Source organism: Hydra vulgaris, chromosome 09, assembly GCF_038396675.1.
Source record: "Hydra vulgaris chromosome 09, alternate assembly HydraT2T_AEP".
NCBI lineage: Eukaryota > Metazoa > Cnidaria > Hydrozoa > Anthoathecata > Hydridae > Hydra > Hydra vulgaris.
The window spans coordinates 5,933,540-5,954,410 of record NC_088928.1 but is presented as its reverse complement, the minus strand read 5'-3'; the positions used below and the strand labels follow the sequence as shown (position 1 = coordinate 5,954,410).

At 28.6% G+C, this 20,871-nt stretch overlaps 2 protein-coding genes across 2 annotated transcripts; one reads left to right on the top strand and one right to left on the bottom strand.

The window, feature by feature from the left end:
* Nucleotides 1-8,012: 8,012 nt before the first annotated feature.
* On the top strand, nucleotides 8,013-8,627 carry LOC136085211 (THAP domain-containing protein 1-like). Its single transcript, XM_065806499.1, has one exon. It carries the CDS (start codon nucleotides 8,013-8,015, stop codon nucleotides 8,625-8,627), a length of 615 nt encoding a protein of 204 aa, XP_065662571.1.
* A 2,649-nt stretch (nucleotides 8,628-11,276) lies between these two features.
* LOC136084511 (uncharacterized) lies at nucleotides 11,277-19,340 on the bottom strand. Its single transcript, XM_065804594.1, has 3 exons — nucleotides 18,980-19,340; nucleotides 11,681-11,800; nucleotides 11,277-11,482 (listed from the first exon to the last, which is right to left on the bottom strand). Exons 1-3 carry the CDS (start codon nucleotides 19,245-19,247, stop codon nucleotides 11,373-11,375), a joined length of 498 nt encoding a protein of 165 aa, XP_065660666.1. The 5' UTR covers nucleotides 19,248-19,340; the 3' UTR covers nucleotides 11,277-11,372.
* Between the last annotated feature and the right edge of the window lie 1,531 nt (nucleotides 19,341-20,871).

Sequence of the window (20,871 nt, the reverse complement as noted above, 5' to 3'; positions counted from 1 at the left end):
AATTGTAAATTAAGAAATAATGCCTAACAATAATTATGTTCAGTAAACACCAAGTTAAAAAACTTTTTACTCGTATAAATTAAAAAAAAAAAAAATCAGATTTAGCATCATTTTAACGTAAAGTTATTTCAACGATGTAATATTACCCCTTTGTTTGCATTAAAAGAATTGTAAAATTGATTAATATAAAATCTATAGATTCAACCTTGGGACTTTTCCCATTTCCCATTATGGCTGATTTTTGAACGCTAGTTAAAAAAGTTTTTCACGGTTGATGACACGTAAGTTGTTTTGTAAATTATATCCCCAAAGTTTCTTTAAACTATTAAAATTACAATGATATAATCTTTCTAAAAATAAAACTAGAAATATTTAGAAAAAAAATAAATTTAAAGGCTTCTTTATAATATTATTTACAATACATGTAAAATTGAGAATGATTGAAAGATATCACTTTTGAGCATGGCCTGGTTTTTTGAGAAAATGGCTCTTAAGGTCGAAAATATTAAAATTGGAGGAAACAAACCATGCAAAAAAGAATATCGAAATCGCATCTATATTGTTGTATTAAATGTATAAACTTATATCATAAATTTATACAAACTATATTATAGTATATATTTAAAAGTATATTTGTATATACAGTAATTACGCATACATGTTTAACATAAAAATAAAAACAAGGGTTTTAAAAACAAGTGTTTGGAGAGTTATACTTTGACATTAAAAAAAATTTAATCCATCAAGTAGAAAAAAGAAACAAATTAAGAACATATTATTCTAAAATTAAAAAAAAAGTTTTAAGTTTAGCGCTCAGAGATTTTTTAATGAATTTCAAATAAGTTAACAAATGAGGCTTTAGACAAATAAATAATAGCTTAAAAAATATATTTTAATATACTGAGACGTTTTTCTTTATATAATTTTCATTTTATTATCAATAAATTGATTAACCCCAATAATAATAATATTAATCAAAGAATAAGATTTAGATATTTTTAATATCCAAATCATAAATATATGGTTGTTATTAAATAAATATTTTCTTAACTAAAGACCGAAGCCATCATTAAACTCTAAACTTTTGAAAGTTTTAATGCGCTTGCGTATAACTTGCCGCTTTTAAACGACCATGTTTCTGAGAACGATTTTTTAAAATTGTGCCTAAAATTGATGTGTTTTTAAATCATACTTTCTGACTTTTTTTCTTTCTTAAAATACATTCAATGCTTACTGAATAAAAACTCACGTTTCAAAATAGTCACATCTAAACTCATTGCTCGTAGAAAATCGTAAAAACAAGGGTCAAAATAAAGCCTTTAATAAAATAAAAAATCTTTAAATCAAATTTTTACCCTCAAAATAACCTTTTTTTTTTGCCCTGTAAATATATACAATCCGTAGGTTACTAACAAGATATATAGGTAGCAGGGGCCCCTGCTACCTATATATCTTATATATAAACCTATATATCTTTTTCTAACCAGCCCCCTTGATAAATTCCGTAAATCTTGTTTTATCGCCAGGCCCTTGATAAAATCCGTAAATATAAAGTTTAACATAAAAATTAGCAACTAGTTACTTATTTTTATGTTAAACTATATATTTACGGAATTTATCAAGGTAGAGTTAACTCTGCTAGCTATAGACAATAATCAAATGTAAAATTGGTAAAATAATAAATAAAACATCTAGTATTAAAAAATAACAAGAAGCGCTATTAACTTAAACATATTCTTCTAAAAGCATGGAAATATTTAATTTTTATTTATTGAAAAATCATGAATTATTTATTTGTTTTAATAATTTATTCATAAACTTCAGAACAGAAAATCAAAGTCTAAGGATTAAGAATAACAACATTAAACAACAAAGATATAAATAAATTTGAAAAGTTACCAAGTACATTCAACTTAATCTTTTCTAAAATTAATATACTTTTCATTTATTTTAATTTTTTTATTTTATTTTATTTTTTATTTATTTATTTATTTTTTGCTTATAATACTATTGACAATGAGAAAAATTGTTTACATATATAATAAATGGCCGGAGCAAGCTTGCTCCAATAAAAACTGGGCTCGGCGACAAGACAATATATGCCTTCTTCTTGCAAGAAGAAGGCATATATTGTCTAGTCGCCGAGCCCAGTTTTTATTGGAGTCGACAGTACAACTTAAAAAACTTAAAACATAAAAATAGGCAAAATACAAAATAAATATATTTCCACAAAGACATTACAAACTATATAATAAGATGTTAAAATAGCATAAGTTTGCAATAATAGCATATTTTAATAGGAAATAAAAGTCAGGAAATCAAAACAAAAATAGGTGATGACTTTTTCAAAACAAAAATAGGTGAAGACCTTTTCAGTTAACTTATTTTATTTCATGATCTAATTTTAAAGAAAATGTTTTAAATCAAAGTTTTTTCCTAAATAAGAAACGTTTACATGCTATTTTGAATTGTTCTAAAGAGATGTTTTGAAGAATGTTACTTTTAATAAATTTTTGAAAAATTCATTCCATAGAAATGGTCCTCGATATTGAATTTGGAATGAACTGAGTTTTAAATAGAATCTTGGAACTACAAAGTTATCATTTGAAAAATTTGTGGGGTATTTATGAGAAATTTTTGTAAAGTAATAGTGAAATGTATTAGGAGACAAACCATGTTTTAATTTAAACATGAACAGCATAACTTTGTATATATTAAGTTAATAAGCATTGAATACATTAAGTTCAGTTAAGAAAGGCTCTCCATGAGCAGTTTTCTTAACGCCAAAAATAATTCTCCATGCAAGTTTTTGTTTACCATAGATTTTTTTAAGTTTTTCAATAGTTGCTACTTCCCCATGCAATATTGCAATAGGATAGATAACTATTGATAAAGGAAAAATATAATATTTTTAAAGAGTTGATATTAGGAAATTGTTTTACTCTATATAGAACAGAAATGTTTTTGGAAATTTTATTTTCAATAGATTTAATATGAGATTTCCATATTATAATTTCATCTAATATTATACACAGGAAGTTAACATTTGATTCTCTTTGAATAACTGAGTTATTCATAAAGAGATTGGGTAATTTTAAAGGAAGGTGATCACTCTTACTAGGTTTATGAAACAACACAAATTTAGTTTTCTGTACATTTAATGAAAGTTTATTACAAGTAATCCAATTATTAATTTTTGTTAGCTTTTCATTAAATATTTTAAAAAGATCTTTTATATTTTTATTTGAGTAAAAAAGATTAGAGTCGTCAGCAAACAAAATAAGATTTAAAATTTTGGGAGCTAAGTGTAAATCGTTAATGTACAGCAATATCAATAGTGGTCCTAAGATGAATCCCTGGGAAACACCACAAGTTATAAATTTGTTTCCTGTTTCATTTTCTTTGTACACTATACGTTGTTTTCTGTTTGACAGGTAATTTTTAAACCAGAGTAGGTTATTGTTTAATACACCATAGAATTCTAGTTTTTTTTATAAGTGTGTCATGGTCAACTGTGTCATATGCTTTTGACAGATCAATAAAAACTCCTAGTGTATAACAATCATTATTTAACCGGATATATAATTTAGATTCGATTACTGTATGATCCATTGAATGTTTTTTTATGAATCCAAATTGTTTATTATACAGCATTTTGTTTTTGGTTAGTTAAGTCTATCATGCATAATAAGTTCTAATAATTTTGAGAAAGATGGTAAGATATGGTAAGAAATAAGTCTATAATTTGATCATCGCCAGTTTTAAAAATAGGTAATATTTTAGCAATATTTAATTTCTCCGGTACAACACCGGATTTTATTGAAAGGTTAAAAGTATGAAACAGATATGGTTTAATGGTATCGAAGAATGCTTTAACTAAGTTCACGCTAATTTGATCAATGCCAACAGATTTATTATTTTTCAGACTATTGAACGCATTAAGCACCTCACTTATATTTAAATTGAATTCTTTCATAGATATATTTGTTGGTTTTATATAGGATTCGAAATATATATGTATGTTTAAGGTACACGAGTTTTCAAATTAGAAAAGCTGATCCTCTCCGTCATGGCTATTAATATTTTAACGTGCATCATAAACGGTCTAAACGACCAAGACAAACGCAACAACTTTTTTGGGCTTCTTAAAAAATCCTCCTTTGATCTTATCCTCCTTCAGGAAACAAAATCCGCACCTTCCGCTGTTAAACAGTGGAGCGACTAATAGTCTGGCAAGTCTATTTGGAACTCCGGTCCGAGTCATAACTGTTGTGGTGTGGCGGTTCTTTCTAAATCTAACGTTTCTTTAAACGAACTGAAAAGGGACAACAACGGTAGAATATTAAATTTCATGCTAAAAATTGATGAGCATGAAATGCATGTGCTGAATATTTACGCTCCTAATGTGCCGAGAGAAAGGTGCCATTTTTTTGGTGGCCTTGGAGACTTTTCGCAGGACACAGGACTACCTGTTCTGTTGGCCGGAGATTTTAATATGATTGAAAGCCTGCCTCTCGACAAAGAAGACACAAACAATGCTAAATATCACTCCTGCAGCATTGTTGAACTCGAGTTTTTCCAGGGTAAGTATAACCTAGTAGCTGTTTTCCGTTTTAAATTTCCAAACAAAAAAGAATTTACATGGCAAAATCAGAAGGTAAAAACTCGATAGAATGTCCTGTCCTGATAAAATCGCCACAAAAAGCAACATACACCAACATTCTTACTAATCCCTTTTCTGACGACGAATTCCTAACAACAGCCGTCAATTTTTGTAAAACTAAGAGAGGACTAGGATACTATAAATTAAACTGTTCTCTTTTGGAAATAGAAGTGCATAGGCAAAAAATTGAATTTTTCTCTTAATTCAAGATTGGCAAACGAAAAAACGGTCCTATAAGTCAATTTTAAAATGGTGGGACGACTGCTAACTTTTTGTTAGGGTTGAATTACAACATATAGCAATACAGGAAAGTGCGAAAAACAAAAAACACATCGAATGGATTGAAAACGAAATTTAACGGGAGCGACAAAACGCTAACCCGAATTTAGATAACATCAAATAAAAAGGCGATGCCCTTTTCTTACTACAGTTTCAAGGAGCGTTTATTCGCACGAAACAAAAACTAATCAAAGAAGGAGGAAAGCCTTCAAAATTTTTGTATAATTTGGAAAAAATTCAACAGCGGAACAATTCAATTACCAAAATTCGCAAAAATGATGGCACATTTACGAGTGAGCCTGGTGAAATATTCAACTGTCTAGTTTCATATTATAAAAATATTTACACCAAAACTAATTTATGCAAATACAGATAAAACTATGTCTTGTCACACATCACAAAACTATTAAGTAATGATGAAAACCTAAATTTAAATACCCACCTAACCGGCACGGAACTAAAAGAAGCCATTTTTAATTTTGAAAACGGAAAATCTCCGGGCTTTGACGGACTACCAGCTGGATTCCACAAAATTTTTAGGCATATTTAAAAAAAAGATTTTTAAGAATTTGCTTTTGAAATACTTTTTGTAGAGAAAAAAACCAGCCACTCTATGAAAAAATCAGTAATTTCACTAATTCCAAAACAAGGAGACCTTACTAAATGCAAAAATTGCAGTCCCATATCCTTAATCGGCACTGATTACAAAATAATCACAAAAGCGCTGGCCTTAAGACTTGCAAAAGTAATGGGGAAAAATATAGAACCAAATCAAACTTGCGGAATCCCAGCTAGAACAATATTCTCAAATTTACATTTAGTCCGTGATCTTATAGATTACGCAGAATTTAAAAATCTACCCAATTTCATTTTATCTATAGACCAAGAAAAGGAGTTCGACAAAGTCGATCGTGCGTTTCTACTGCCAATTCTCCAAAAATTCAATCTCGGAGAAAATTTTGTACCTTTTGTTAACACCCTATATTCAGAAGTTTTGGCATTTGTTCTGCGGTTTTTTGTTTGTCTTCTTCCCTATGGGAAGAGGAGTCAGACAAGGCGACCCTCACTTTCTTCTGTTGTACGTTTTTGTTGCCAAAGCTCTTGCGTTAGTGGTCAGAGCGGATAATAAAATAGAGGGTTTCCCACTTCCAGGAACACCAAAACCCCTTAAATTACAGCGATACGTAGACGATTCTAACTTTTTTGCCAGGGACGTAAAATCTATCCGCTCTTTTTAAAAAAAAGTAAATCTGTTTGAAAAAGTAAGTGGTTCAGTGATCAATGCCTCAAAAACCAAGGGTCTCGCTCTTGGGGGTTTTGATCCTAAAATGTGCCCAGAATTGGACAACATAGAGTGGAACAATAACACCGGTTTGAAAATATTCGGTGTTACTTTTTACACCAGACTGAGTGATAAAAACGTGTTGCTCATTTCTGATTGGGTAAAAGAACGTTTGCATAGTGCCATTTTCGAAAATCTGTGGCAAAAGACCAATTTCAATCCGGTCAAGAGAGAGACGCTTATCTTACCCGTCAAAAACGGGTCCCTATTTAACATCCCCCTAAAATTAACAAAAAATTTTTACTTAGAAGTGGCAAAAAATAAAAAGACAGTCATTTCAGCAGAACTTTTCTAGAACGGTTCAACACAAACGACAATGCCGTGGACCCAAATTTGGAAAAAAAACTTTACTTCCCACGCATGCGGACCGACACAAAATATCCTTGTGGTAAAATTGAGGACAACCTTCAAATCTTTGCCAATTGTCCTCCTTCTGTTGAAATATGGGAGTTTAAACATGTATATAACTCCTTGACACCCCAAAACAATTTTACTCCAATAAATTCGATTTTCTTGAAAGAAACAGCAAATTTATTGGAGAAAAACCCTACTCTGCAGCTACTGTTGACACTCACTCAAACCATCATGAGTACAATATGGAACAGTAGATGCCACCACATGTTTATTAACATAAAAATTGACCCAATAAAAAAAGCAAAAAAAACAGTTCTTTAATTCATATTTAAAATTATTTTCATTGCTTTTTAACCACGTTTCCGTGAGACTAATTATTTTAAAATCGTGGTTTAGATTATGCAATAGTAATTTGAGATTATCAAAATTTTTAATAATACTTCGAATGTTTAGATTTAAAATTGAAAAAAAACTTTTTTTTTTTTTTTTACTAAAAAACTGAGTAGATTCATGGACAGAATAGTATTCACTTTCAAAGTTTTATTGATTGAAATAGTCATCAAAGTTGATGAGTATTTGATAGATCAATCATAATGCTATTTTGCAATTTCAGAAATAATTTTGAGATAAATTATTTTTTAGTAACTGTCTAAGTTTAGCCTTGAACTCATTAAACACTGCAAGAGTTTTAAGTTCAGTTAAGTGAGTGTTTTATTCCATGCCTTTGGCCAATACTTGTAATTACTTGTACACGTGTCCATATAAAAAACCCACAAAAGTTCTATTATTTATACGAAAAAATATTTTAGCTTTCAATTTTTAGCATTATTAACATACTGATGCAAAACCGTGGATGATCAAAATCACATATTTTGAGGCGCGGCTAACAAGGGTTGGGGATACGACTCTTTTTAAGATAACAAGTTTTAGGATTTTGATATTTTATTTGAAAGTTGTTTTATATATTTTAACTATTATGATCGTTTAATTATAGTTACATATTAATTCATTATTGATTATATATTAATTTATTGAAGACTCTAACAACTCAGTATAAAACGTATTCTAGATCGAAATCTAGAAATATCTACTTTGTTCATAAAATCCGTTTTGTTACATCCACTTTGCATAAAATCCGGATTGTTTATAACATCCGCAACGCTAGATTTAACCAATGACGTGAATAAATAACTAGATGTCTAACTTCGGGATTTTTATAAAATAAAAGTGAAGCCGATTTATTTGTTTACTATTTTAATCAGCCATTATTATATCGGGCAGTAAACAGTAAATATAATGTAGAGAGTAAATCCGTGACATTATTTCTTTTGCCTTGCTAAAGTATTTATTTAATTCAATTATTTTCATCACAAAATGGTAAATTCTTCTGCTGCATATGGATGTTCTAATAGATACATAAAAGGCGGCATGAAATCCTTTTATAAATTTCCTCTTCAAAATTCTGAATTATGTAAAAGATGGATTGTTGCTTTGAAACGTGAAAATTTTCTTCCATCCAAACACACCTGTATCTGCAGCAACCATTTTTTAGAATCAGACTACAATTATTGTATCCCAGACAAAAAAAATCTAAGTCTCAATCATCATCAAAAGCCTATTTTAAAGTGTAATGCTGTGCCATCAGTTTTTATATTTTCTACAAATATTCAAAAGACAAAAAGGAAACTCCCATCAATACGAACATCAGTAAATTCATTATCTAAATTTAATCCTTTATTGAGAAAAACAAAGTTTGATGTTTACCCTGCTATAGACAAACCCAGCAAAGAAATTAATTCAACACATAATGATCAGCCAGAAAGCACTATTGAAAAAAATGACCACACCAGTCAATCTTCAACACAATCTATAAGATCTTTATCACCAGCAAAAGAAAAATTAAAAAAAAAAGTGAAGGCTTTCCAACAAAAATTAAGAAGAAAAGAAAATCTGTTCTTTACAAGACATGATTTCCCTTTTAAAATCTAAAAGTTATTTGACTACTGATGTTGCCACTGTTTTAAGCGAAAAATTTTCTGAACTCTTATATGAAATCATTAAAAACCAATTTTCCAATCAAAATGTTAAACCAAAAGGTCACAAATACAACGATGAAGTGAAAAAATTCGCTTTAACTCTTCATTTTTATTCTCCACGTGCGTATAACTTTTTTCGGCCAATGTTATGTCTTCCTGCTGCCAGTTTAATATCACATTGGACATCATCTGTAAATTGTGATCCTGGTTTATTCCTTGATGTTTTTTCATATCTTGGTCATAAACAGAAAACAGATATTAATTTTAAGCATTGTGCTCTTATTATTGATGCTATGGCAATCAAAAACAGTATAACTAATGACAAAAGTTCAGGTCACTATATTGGTTTTTTGTAATTTTGGTAAAGATATTTCTGTATGTGAACCTGATACTCCAGCTACAGAGGCATTAATTTTCATGTTAGTTGGTTTGCGAGGACATTGGAAAACACCCATTGGTTATGTTTTATCAAATAAAGTTAAAGCAAGTGATTTAACATGTTTTATTAAAAATATTTTAGATGTAGCTTTGACATATGAACTATGTATCAAAATTATTACATTTGATGGTACTAGAATAAATTTAAATTCCGTTGTCCCATTTGGATATAAGTTTGGCAAAGTCATAGACGATATAGTTAGTACTTTTTCATATAACAACCAACTGCTCCACATTTTCCTAGACCCATGCCATATGGTTAAATTAGCTAGAAATTCTCTAAATGATTTGGGTGTTTTTATTGATGATGAGGGCCACTATATTAAATGGAGTTATATAAAAGCTTTGTTTGAGTTACAAGAGCAGAAAGTTTGAAATTTGCAAACAAACTTTCAAGAAAACATATTAGATTTCATCGCCACAAAATGAATCTTAAATAGCTGGCCAAACCCTTAGCAGCTCTGTTGCTGATGCAATTGAATTTTTGAAAGATTTTTGGAACAATACGATTACTTATCTGAGCAAGTTGACTGATATTAATAGCATTCCATTGCTTTTACATCGAAGAAAGACATTTGTTTTAGGTTTAATTGTAGATGCTAAAAGCACTCTAAAATTACCCACCGATCTGTTAACGTTTCATGAGAAACCATTTAAATATGTTCCAACTTACAAATATTCCCGAGATCATCTTGAACTACTATTTGCTTGCATTCGTGGAAAAAATGGTTACAACAACAATCCTGATGTAGTGCAGTTAAAGTCATCGTTAAAACGGATTCTTCTGCGAAACTCCATAGTTGGATCGAGTCATGCTAACTGCCTGATGTTTGAGCCATATTCTAATCGCTCAAACATCAGGCAACTCAAAGGTTGTATTCTGTTGATAATTTTGACCAAGAGGATATTGACTTTGAAGAAGTTTTTTTGTACTGCGATGAACTTCAAATATCTAGCTACAAAGAAGCAATATTGGGATATATCTCTGGTTTTATAGTCAGAAAGTTAATAAATACTGTTTCATGTAATGTTTGTGCTCAATCATTAACTGATATTTTAGCATACGAACATTTTTATGCGAAATCTCATTCTTCATTAAATAATGTAAAAGATCGTGGTTGTTTGTTTTTGCCATCAAGGGATGTTGTTACTGTTATCGAGTCATGTGAGAAAGTATTTAACTTCTTTATTAGTGGTAAAGATTTTAAAAATCCAAACAGAAACCTCTGATAAAAATATAAAGCATAATATGATCCATTGTGTTAACAAATTAATTATTAAAAAAAAAGTCTTTAAAGGACTTGATAGTTACGACTTAGAATTGTGGACTGAAAATGGAGATTTGCATTCCAGTCAGCTTGTTAGAAAGATATGTGAATATTACTTTAGAATCCGAATGTTTAGATATGCCCAGGATTATACCACTAAAGTTCTAAGAAAGTCGTCAATTGGTTTAAGACAACAAACTAACAAATTAATATTGTTCAAGGGTTTATGAATATTTCATTTTATTGTATAAAACTTTTATTAAAATAATAAAATATATTATACGATGTTTTAATTTGATGTTCTAAATGCAAATATGTTTTTAAATATATATTTTTGTGGCTTTAAAAATAACAGTTTGTTTTAGTTTGTTATAACAAACTAAACATGCTAACAATATCATGTCCAATCTTTGACCAAAAAATATGTATGTATTGACTGTATGCTCACTAAACTGATCGTCTGTGATTCAAATCATCTTTAATTCCAAGAATAAAGACGTTAAAATTGCCAATATCTTTTCATATGAATGTGATTGCTAAAACCTTTTTGCCCGATATAATAATGGCTTCCAACGCATTAAATATTGGCTTCACTAAAAACGGCGAAATTAGATATCTAGTTATTTATTTATATCATTGGATTTAACTTGGTGCTCAAAGTTAATCGAAAACCACTGCGCAAAAGCGCTTATGTTTATCATAAGTTGTTTTATCTGCCGAGCTCTTCTACTTCTATTTTTTTAAATAAATTAAGCGTTGCCTTATTATTAACGATCATTAATAAGGTTTCCATAGCAATTACCCAACTATATTGATTAACTGATGTCTATCTACCCCCCGATCCCCAATGTATCAAACCGTAAAACTAAATCTGAGTGCAAACTAAAAAAGAGTTACAAATGTCTTTTTTATTCTTATAAATACATTTACTTTTTTCTTATAATAACCTTCACCGATATACATATATTTACAAAACTAACTAAAAACGAACTTTAATTTAGCACCAGGTTATGTTCTTCTGTAATGTATATTGTTTCATCATTTGTGATTATTTTAATTTTATTTAGAACATCGTCGTTTTCAGTCGATTGAATAGGGGGCTCTATAAATTTAAAACTATAAAATATTTACATTAACATCAATTTAAAAGTATTCTATCATTTTAAAATTATTCATCTCTTTTAATTTAAAAACATCACTTTAAAATGTTCATATAAAATAAATTTGAGATTGTGACTTTTAATTTAGTTTTAATCAAATGTTCTCTAAATTAAAAATGCTTTTTAAAAAGAAAACTTACGGGAACTACAATAACGTTTTTTGTGGTATAGAAAACCTAAGGCCAATAAGATTAACAATAGACAGGTAAAAAATATTAAACTGTACAAGACTTTTCGTGTGGTCAACAATTTTTGTCCATCTAAAAAATAAAATATAAAGAACGTTATTTAACTAATGCTGCTTAATTTAATTAATGCTAGCATAGTCATAAGAAATATATAGTCTGGTCACTCGGACCGTATTATGTGATTTTTCTAATATTTGTTAAACACACTTGAAAACTCTCGAACGGCCAGGAACAGAGTGCACAAAGTATGAAAACGGACAAAGAGTTCAATGTTGAACTTGATATTGAAACATTATTTTTTTTTTTTGGAGAATGATTTTGCTTTTTGCGTACAAAAATTTTTGTTAAAATTTTCGTCTGCAAAAAGCAAAATCAAAAAGCAAAAAGCCTTGGTGTTGGAGTTGTTTAGTAAACCTGTTGAAAGCACATTTTCTGGCGCAATTTGCTCTGAGAAGTGCATATCTTTAAGAGGCCTTACAAGGCATACAAATTCAAAACATCAAAGTATTCCTATGGATTTAACATAACAAAATCCTAAACCAACTATTCTTCTCAGCGAATTTAAAAGTCTGCTCGATAAAAGCATTACTACCTTGATTGACGACTAATGCTATCCTGATTTGTGTTGAAATGAGTTAAGAATTAATCATGCAATGCTATTAGAAAATTCACAACAAACCCTATCTCTTTTAGAGAACACAATAGCTAGTTTTAAAGATAATGGCGATGCAGAAAAGTTTTATCCTCAATTTTACAAAAATATTAATTGTGATAAAGAAATTTTTATTAACAGTCTGACTAAAAAAACAACAAGACTTCTTGCTGTGAACTATCCCTAATAACATTTCAAGTTACGTTACGTCTTAACCAGTTACAATTGGTAACAAGATTACGTTCTCTAACTTTTAATTAAATATTAAGTAAATAAACTTGATAATGCAGTAAATGTTTGTTTATCCTTACCGTATTGCTAAATACTATCTTATATTTGATTTTTATTGTAAAATAGCTTCGTCTCAATTGGATACTTTGTCACGAAAAAAATATAAAGTTTCAATACGCAACGTAACGTCTCAAATGTTTGTTTTTTTAACTTTATAAAGTGTAACGAATTGAGACTTAACGTGACGTATCTAAATCTAGATTTAAGACGTAACTAAAATATCTCAAACCTAGATTTTTTTAACGTTATGTTACGTCATAATTTTTTACACTCAAAAAAAAAAAGATGTATTGTAACTTCAAAAATTTTATATTTGTGACGAATTTTAATTGCGTAAACGCAATTAAAGTACGTTTTAAAGCTTTAAAAGTTGTATTTACATTAAAAAGTATTTTTTTAAAAAACCACAAGCGTGGGTTAATTTTTTTAAATACTTTTTAATTACAATATTTTTGAGAAGCGTGTTATTGCGTTTTCAAAAATCAAATACATAAATAATCAAATACTTAAATAATATTGTAAATAAAACAATTTTGTTAAATACCGTAACTCATGATCATGAGTTACGGTATTTAACAATGCGTTTGTCAAGACATTTGTAACTAAAAAAAAAATTTTTTTGAAACTGACAAATATTATCGTTTATTTTAATTGTAAATTTGATTCGTCTTAATTAGTTAATTTTTTTATTTTGTAACTAATTTGTCGCAAAAAAAAAAAAATTTCAATTCGCGAAGTTACGTTTCTTATAGTGAAACGTAACTTAACTTTAAAAAAAATTAAATACATTTAAGAATTAAAACGTTTTAATTCTTAAATGTTTTACGTTACGTTACTTTCGATAGGTTATACTTTTAAAGGTAATAAGTACATTAGATTGCTTAACCGTACCGTAAGTTATTTTAACTTTTAAAGGTACTTTTTTTTTGTATTTCGTTACGTTACTTTTAAAGCTTTAAAAGTTGTATTTACATTTAAAAAGTATTTTTTTTAAAAACCTCAAGCGTGGGTTAATTTTTTTAAATACTTTTTAATTACAATATTTTTGAGAAGCGTGTTATTGCGTTTTCAAAAATCAAATACATAAATAATCAAATACTTAAATAATATTGTAAATAAAACAATTTTGTTAAATACCGTAACTCATGATCATGAGTTACGGTATTTAACAATGCGTTTGTCGAGACATTTGTAACTAAAAAAAAATTTTTTTTGAAACTGACAAATATTATCGTTTATTTTAATTGTAAATTTGATTCGTCTTAATTAGTTAATTTTTTTATTTTGTAACTAATTTGTCGCAAAAAAAAAAAAATTTCAATTCGCGAAGTTACGTTTCTTTTACTGAAACGTAACTTAACTTTAAAAAAAATCTATATTTTAGACGTATTTTCTCTACGTCTCATATCTAGATTTTGTTACGTTACGTTTTTTTTTGGTCAATAATAATACAAGCGTAACACTTCACGAGTTTTTATAAGCCCACTTTCTGTGTAATAGATGTCTTCACTCTCTGACTTGACTTCACTTTTTTCTCTCTGTTTATGTAGATATGTCGTAGCGTTCTTTCTATTCTATATGTAGCAGTGTTCTCCCTATTCATTAATTAACGGACATATGAAAAAGAGAAGTTATATGGATAGATACTATAGATTACAATCTTAAGTATCATTAGGTCAAAGTGTTACGTGTTATTACGTACCACTATTCACGTAGCGTTACGTTACAATGTTACGATTCGGTTACGTAAAAATAACGGACATATTGCACGTAACGTTACGAATCCCTTTAACGTTACAATACGTAACGTAACTTTAAAATGTTATAGGGGTATGCAATCATGTTTTAGCATTTCTTACAAACTCATTTTACAATAATTCTTTTGTAGATTTAAATGATTTATCGACAGTTGAACTTTCAGATAGATATAAAGAAATTATCTTGTATCTAAGTGGTAATGTATTCAGTACATTTTATTGCAGAGTTCGCGGTTATGGCAGCAAAAGTTAAGCACAGACTGCCTTTCACTTCTTAATGCTGGTAAAATAGATCATTCTTTTAAGAATCTTGAAACATCCACTAAGTCTTACCAAAATATTGTAGATTTTAAAAATCGAGGTGGTTTGGGGAAAGTGTCTCCTCCAGTTTTAGAAATCTTTACAAAAGTTGAGCTTCTCTTTCGCCAACAAAGTAATGGTTTTGTAAAAATAATTGATTCAAAACTGATTGTTACCGAAATTTTTAAAAAAAGTGTTGTTATGGCAAGCATATCTGAACTTTGTAGTCTTTGCAGAAACCAAATATTCAAAGAACTGTCATTAAAATTATTTTATCATCTGGTTACACTTTATGTTAGAGTGAGATCTTTTTCATATGCAAAAGAAAAACGAAGTTTACACAAACTTAAAGAGAATCAAACAAAGTCAAAATTACTCTGTTCAAAAATGAAAAAAACATCTATCGGATTCGAATAAATAGTTTAATGTTATATCGCATTCAAAAACGGCTATTTTCATAGCCACAAATTTCACAAAAATATTCTTGGCATATATATATATATATATGTATATATATATATATATGTGTGTGTGTGTGTGTGTGTGTGTGTGTGTGTGTGTGTGTGTGTGTGTGTGTGTGTGTGTGTGTGTGTGTGTGTGTGTGTGTGTGTGTGTGATGTTACCATTCTCAAGCTCATAAAAATTAAAACTTTAAATGAAATAATGACTAAAAATATTAAAACTAGAAAACAAACCTTAAAAAAATTTAGAATTTATATTAAAAAATATTTTATTTATGAAAAAAAATTCTAGTCCTCTCTTGTATTAACCATTTGAGATTATATATATATATATATATATATATATATATATATATATATATATATATATATATATATATATATATATATATATATATATATATATATATATATATATATATATATATATATATATATATATATATATATATATTTAGGACCGCTCTGAGCTCAATTGAGTCAAGATTAAATTATGACACCATACACCTAAGTGCATAGGTGTTAAATAAAAGTTTTTGTAAAGTTTCTTACTTTAAAGATAATGTAAATATGGTAAGAGCAGACATTAAACCACTGATCTATTGCTTCTAATGCAAGCAATTTAACCACTACACATATAAAGGCTCCCTCATGCACCCAATAAGGTAAACAAATTAAGGGAGTTTTTTTTTTAATTTTAGAGGTCCCTAAACCAAATTTGAGGAGCTAATAACCTAATACCTAATAATCAATGTTTTTTAAAATTATGGTGTAATGACATTATGGTGTGATGAAATAACAGGTTTTGGGAAAATACATTTTTTTTTAAATCTAGTGGTACCTATGAAAAATAGATGAGGTATAAGAAAGTCACCCAGTATCACCCCTGATTCACGTTAGATCCCAAATATAATTTTATTGTTATCAGAGGTTCTATAAAAAATTCTAATATTTAAATAACACCCTTAGAGGTTCTATAAAGAGCATCATTGGTGCTTGTTTACACATCTTAACAAAAGTAAAACAAACAAAAAAACAAGTCTGCAAAATAAACTTTTTTATTTATTATTTTAACAATAAATTTCTCAATAAACTGATCAATATTTTATGCCATTTAAAGTTTTTAAAAAGATTTGTGGCTTTGAAAATAGCCGTTCGTATGCAAGTTCATTTATTAGTTTTCACCAGTACAGGAAAACTGTGCAGTTCCAGCTGAATCTGGTGGTGCATAGATTTCTAATGCTGTACTACATGAATTACTTAAAACTTGTGCATCTAAATGAACATTCATAGCTGAAAATGAAGTTATTTTGATGTGCTCAACGGTTAGCTTTGGACATGCATGCAATTGACATTTTAAATCTTCATAAAACAAATCAGTTATATGAGATCATAAAACATGTTGACCCTTATACCACATAAAACGATTGCTTTTACCAGCTCCAGAATGAGAACGGCTGTTCCTTACCGTTTATATTAAATGAGAGACATCAGAAATAAAATATTTAAAACTTTTATCGTCATCATCAGCAAATAAATTATCAGTGTGGTAAGTCACATTAACATGATTATTATTATCTTCTTTCTCAGTCAGATTAAAATGCATTTTAAAAAATTTTTTATTCGATGATGCTCCGTCACAAATAACTGCTACTACTTTTAAACCAACTTAGATTTCTAAAATGCCAACAGCTTTCCAAAATAGAGAAAATAATTGCACTGATGTAATATTTATAGTAGCAAAGTTTGCAAAACTGTATTTGACAGGATTTGCAATACTTCTTATTAAGAAAACTAATACATGAGAAGCAAGTTGTCTGCCTGTTGTAATGTTGCAAAACAAACAATTTTATTTTTAAATATAATTGCCCAAATCAACATATCCAATAAATTCTCCAGAATGTTTGTCTCAAACAAGATTTTCTTGAACTTTTATTTCATCAAGAACTAGAGCAATAAACTCTTCCTGAAAAATGTTCAACTTTATCTTTTAATTCTTTAATTATATTTTTATGAAATCCTAACTTTGGCTTCACATAATTTTTATAGTCTTGCAATCGCCTACGACTTAATAAAACTAAGAAACCAAAATTATTTTTCTCAATAATTGTACTGCTTCATAAACAGCTTCATAATAAGCTGGTGATTTTGTAGCTAATCACAAATAGTGACGGATTATTGCTGGATGATAGCGAATTCCTTGCTTTGAGCTTTTTAAACATTTTTGCTGCTCTTCCCAAAACTGGCTCATAAATGGAGAAATCTTGCTTTTATCAGCTCCTGCCATTATTTGAACTAAATCACTTTCAATACCTTTAGTTATAGCTACTGATGAATTTTCGATCTCCTGCTTCATCAAAGCTAATTCCTTTTTTAATTTTTTATTTTCCAGAAGAACACTCTGTAATGAAAGCTTCAGACGATCTGGAGATGTAAATTTAATTGATGCATTTAATTTAGCAGGGATAGAAGCATTGGCAACATTTTTTTTCAAAATTATGATTTCCATTTTTTTCAATGCTTTTGCATTGAGAACAGCATTACACTAACTCAATCAGCATAATACATGACTGAGATCGAAAATACTCTGATTTAAGAGAAACTCATTCCTAGATGAAAATAAATCAAACTTTTTTGAAATACAATGTTTAATATACAGATTTGACTTTAATGGGAGTACATCAGTTATTCTAGAACACAGGCTAAACAAAGTAACAACAGAAATAAGATTTGAAGCTGAAATATGTCGCATTGATCTTTTATATTTTGTGTATATTAAATGATCATCTGGAATGAGCCAAGAATATACATGAAAGGTAAAAGCAAGACTATTATCAACATATATTTCATATCGAGGACTTAAGTGAATTGTGTTATGAAGTTTAAATTCTGCCACAAAAGGACTTACACTCACTGTCCAGTCATCCTTATCTTGCTGATACAATTTATGAGCTTTTCGTATGATTTATATATAGGTTTAAAAGTAATAATACTATTTGAAATCATTGAAGCACCTCTTTTAGCAACAATTGAAGATGCAGATTCCCTTTGTATAGGTATTGATGAAGTAAACCTTTTTTTTGGTAGACACATGGTCGGTAATGATCCAGGTTTTATCGACTTTCTGTTATCGTTATAAAGTATCCTTTCTGGAAGATAATGCTTTTCACAAATAAACAGACTTTTATTTTCTATTTGAGCCTTCAAATTTATATTTTAAATACGATCTTGAAGAATAATGGCTATTAGATTTTTCCTTCAAGAAGTATTAAAACCATCGATGCAAGAATTTTAAATATTGAAATTCCCTTATGTCTCCTAGAAGTACTGCATCCATAAGTAGAACAATTAGCACCAGGCATTTAAAAAATTGGATGAAGAAGGTGATGAACTGGATGAAGAAAACAAGTAGTTCATTGAAAAACAATCGACGAAAATAAATTGTGTGCACTCCGCGGCGTACTGGACACTTAAAATTGCTAACAAAGAGTTGATCAAAGGAATACCACAAGTGGCCAGACTATTTTTTTCTTATGACTATGATGCTAGTTAATGCAAAAAATATTTTGTAATTAATCACTCCTTAGAAAAGTATTTTAAACATTTTTTTATTATCGTAAACAAATTTTAAAAGAGTTTGTGAGCAGTAGCGTTGAAAATTTAGATTTAAAAATTAGAAAGTTGTTTACCTATCTTTATGCCAATTGTAAGAGTACAATTGAATAAATCTCAATTGCGCTCAAACAATATTACCAAGTTAAAATTACAATTCTTTCAAGTAAAAACAAACCTTTTTTATTTTCCAAGTGCTTGTAATCATTTATTTTTGTGTTGCTGACATATTCACAACAACATGTTTCACAATTTTTATATGAAACACCTTCTTTCAAATCAGCATTACACAAACAAACAGCGCACGATGCAGGTCCAGCAACAGTAAAAAAGATATCCAAGCCATCTGTGTTTTTACCACACGCCAATTGCTCGCCTTTCAAAGATTTTGAAAAAGCTAATTTTGTGTATATGCAGAATAAAGATAATAACAACAAAAATTTCATTTTATCAAAACTATGCTTTGACAATTAAAAGCTTGTACATTAAATTCAAAAGCGTTTTTTTATTTACTTAAAAAAAAGACAGAAAACGTAAGAAATAAGCGAATATTTTATAGGTAACATGACGCAAACATTGATTGAGGGAATTTTTATGGGTATATCCTTTTTTTACTCAACAACTATTGCTTAGTTTTTACTCTCGTAAAAAAATTAAAAAAAAGTAAGTTAAAAAAAATGGAAATTCCCTCGATAATCCACAAAGGCATGCATGCATAAAAAAATATTTTTTGACTTAATAAAACATAAAAATCTTTTTAAATAGCTTTGTACTGTAAGATCAAAAGGGTTTTTTGATCTTAAAATACAAGCTTTTTATTGTCAATTTACTTAGAAAGAAAAGACAGAACAAAACGTAACAAATAAGCGTAAATTTTAAAGGTCACATGACGCAAACATTGACATTTTAACAAAACAAAAAAAGAAAAAGGAAATTCTCACAATAATCTAAGAGGGAATTTCCCACGTGGATTATTTAAAAATTGATAAAACTTTAAATGACTGCGGTTCTTAACTGGTTATCTATCTTTTGGATGATATAAAAGTAGGTTTGAGATTTTAAAGAAAGAACAAAACTAAAACAATTTCGCTAACTATTGCGCAATCATTTTTTAATAAAAATTCAAATCATACTTTTGGATTATCGGAACTAAACAAAGTTAGTTCGTGCTTCAGCTTCTTAATTTGCAAACTCAATTTCTACAAATTCTTAAACTATTTTTGATAATAGAATGAATGAAGACAGCTAATCTTCGATCGATTTTGGATATATTTATTCAGTAAAATTCCTTTATATTTATTCCTTACTCTTTAAGTAGATAAATTTTTCGAATTTTTGTCAAAAAATAAGTTTATAGTGATTTTATTTCCAACAACTATTTAAAGCAAACAAAAATCGCCTTCCTCCTCCACAAGGTTTTATAATTGATTATGATATAATAAATTTTGCTGATTCAGAGTCATATAAAAACATTGGGCCTAAAAGTTTGTAAAAAGTACTCTGATTTAATATTAAAGTTTTTATTATTACATTAAAAACGCTAATATTCATCCCTTTTTTAAAAACATTCTCTTTTTTTTTGATTTCTAAACAAAAATACGGTTTTTATTTTGAAATTAATTATTGGGATATTCTTTTTTAAATATATATTTTCCCGTTTAAAAACATTACAATAATCAGATATATAAACAGTTTTTAAATGTTTCTTGTGGTGTTCCGCAAGGCTCCATCTTAGGCCCTCTTTTGTTTAAAATATATCAACGACTTGCATTAAGCATCAAATCTTCTAAGTTTTATGTTTGCTGATGATACAAACTTATTTCTCTCTAACAGGGAGATCTATCTACTATTCTCCATGATGAACAAAGAACTTCAAAAAATGTCTAAATGGTTTAAAAGTAATAAATTAACATTAAATATAAGCAAAACAAAATAGATTTTATTCCAACCGCTCTCCAAAAACATTCTCTACCCCCAAATCTACCAAAAACTTTTATTGATCATATAGAAATTAAAAGAGATTCTGTAACTAAAAACCTGGGGGTTTTCATTGACGAGAACATCACATGG

Bases quoted from the DNA above. Each gene is read 5' to 3' on its own strand.
- LOC136084511 (XM_065804594.1), bottom strand. From the start codon at position 19,247: ATGAAATTTTTGTTGTTATTATCTTTATTCTGCATATACACAAAATTA. The intron at 11,801-18,979 runs GTTTGTTTTTAC...TTTATTTTTTAG, and splicing joins GCACTTGGAAAATAAAAAAG to ATGGACAAAAATTGTTGACC. The intron at 11,483-11,680 runs GTAAGTTTTCTT...TTAAATTTATAG, and splicing joins AAAACGTTATTGTAGTTCCC to AGCCCCCTATTCAATCGACT.
- LOC136085211 (XM_065806499.1), top strand. From the start codon at position 8,013: ATGGTAAATTCTTCTGCTGCATATGGATGTTCTAATAGATACATAAAA.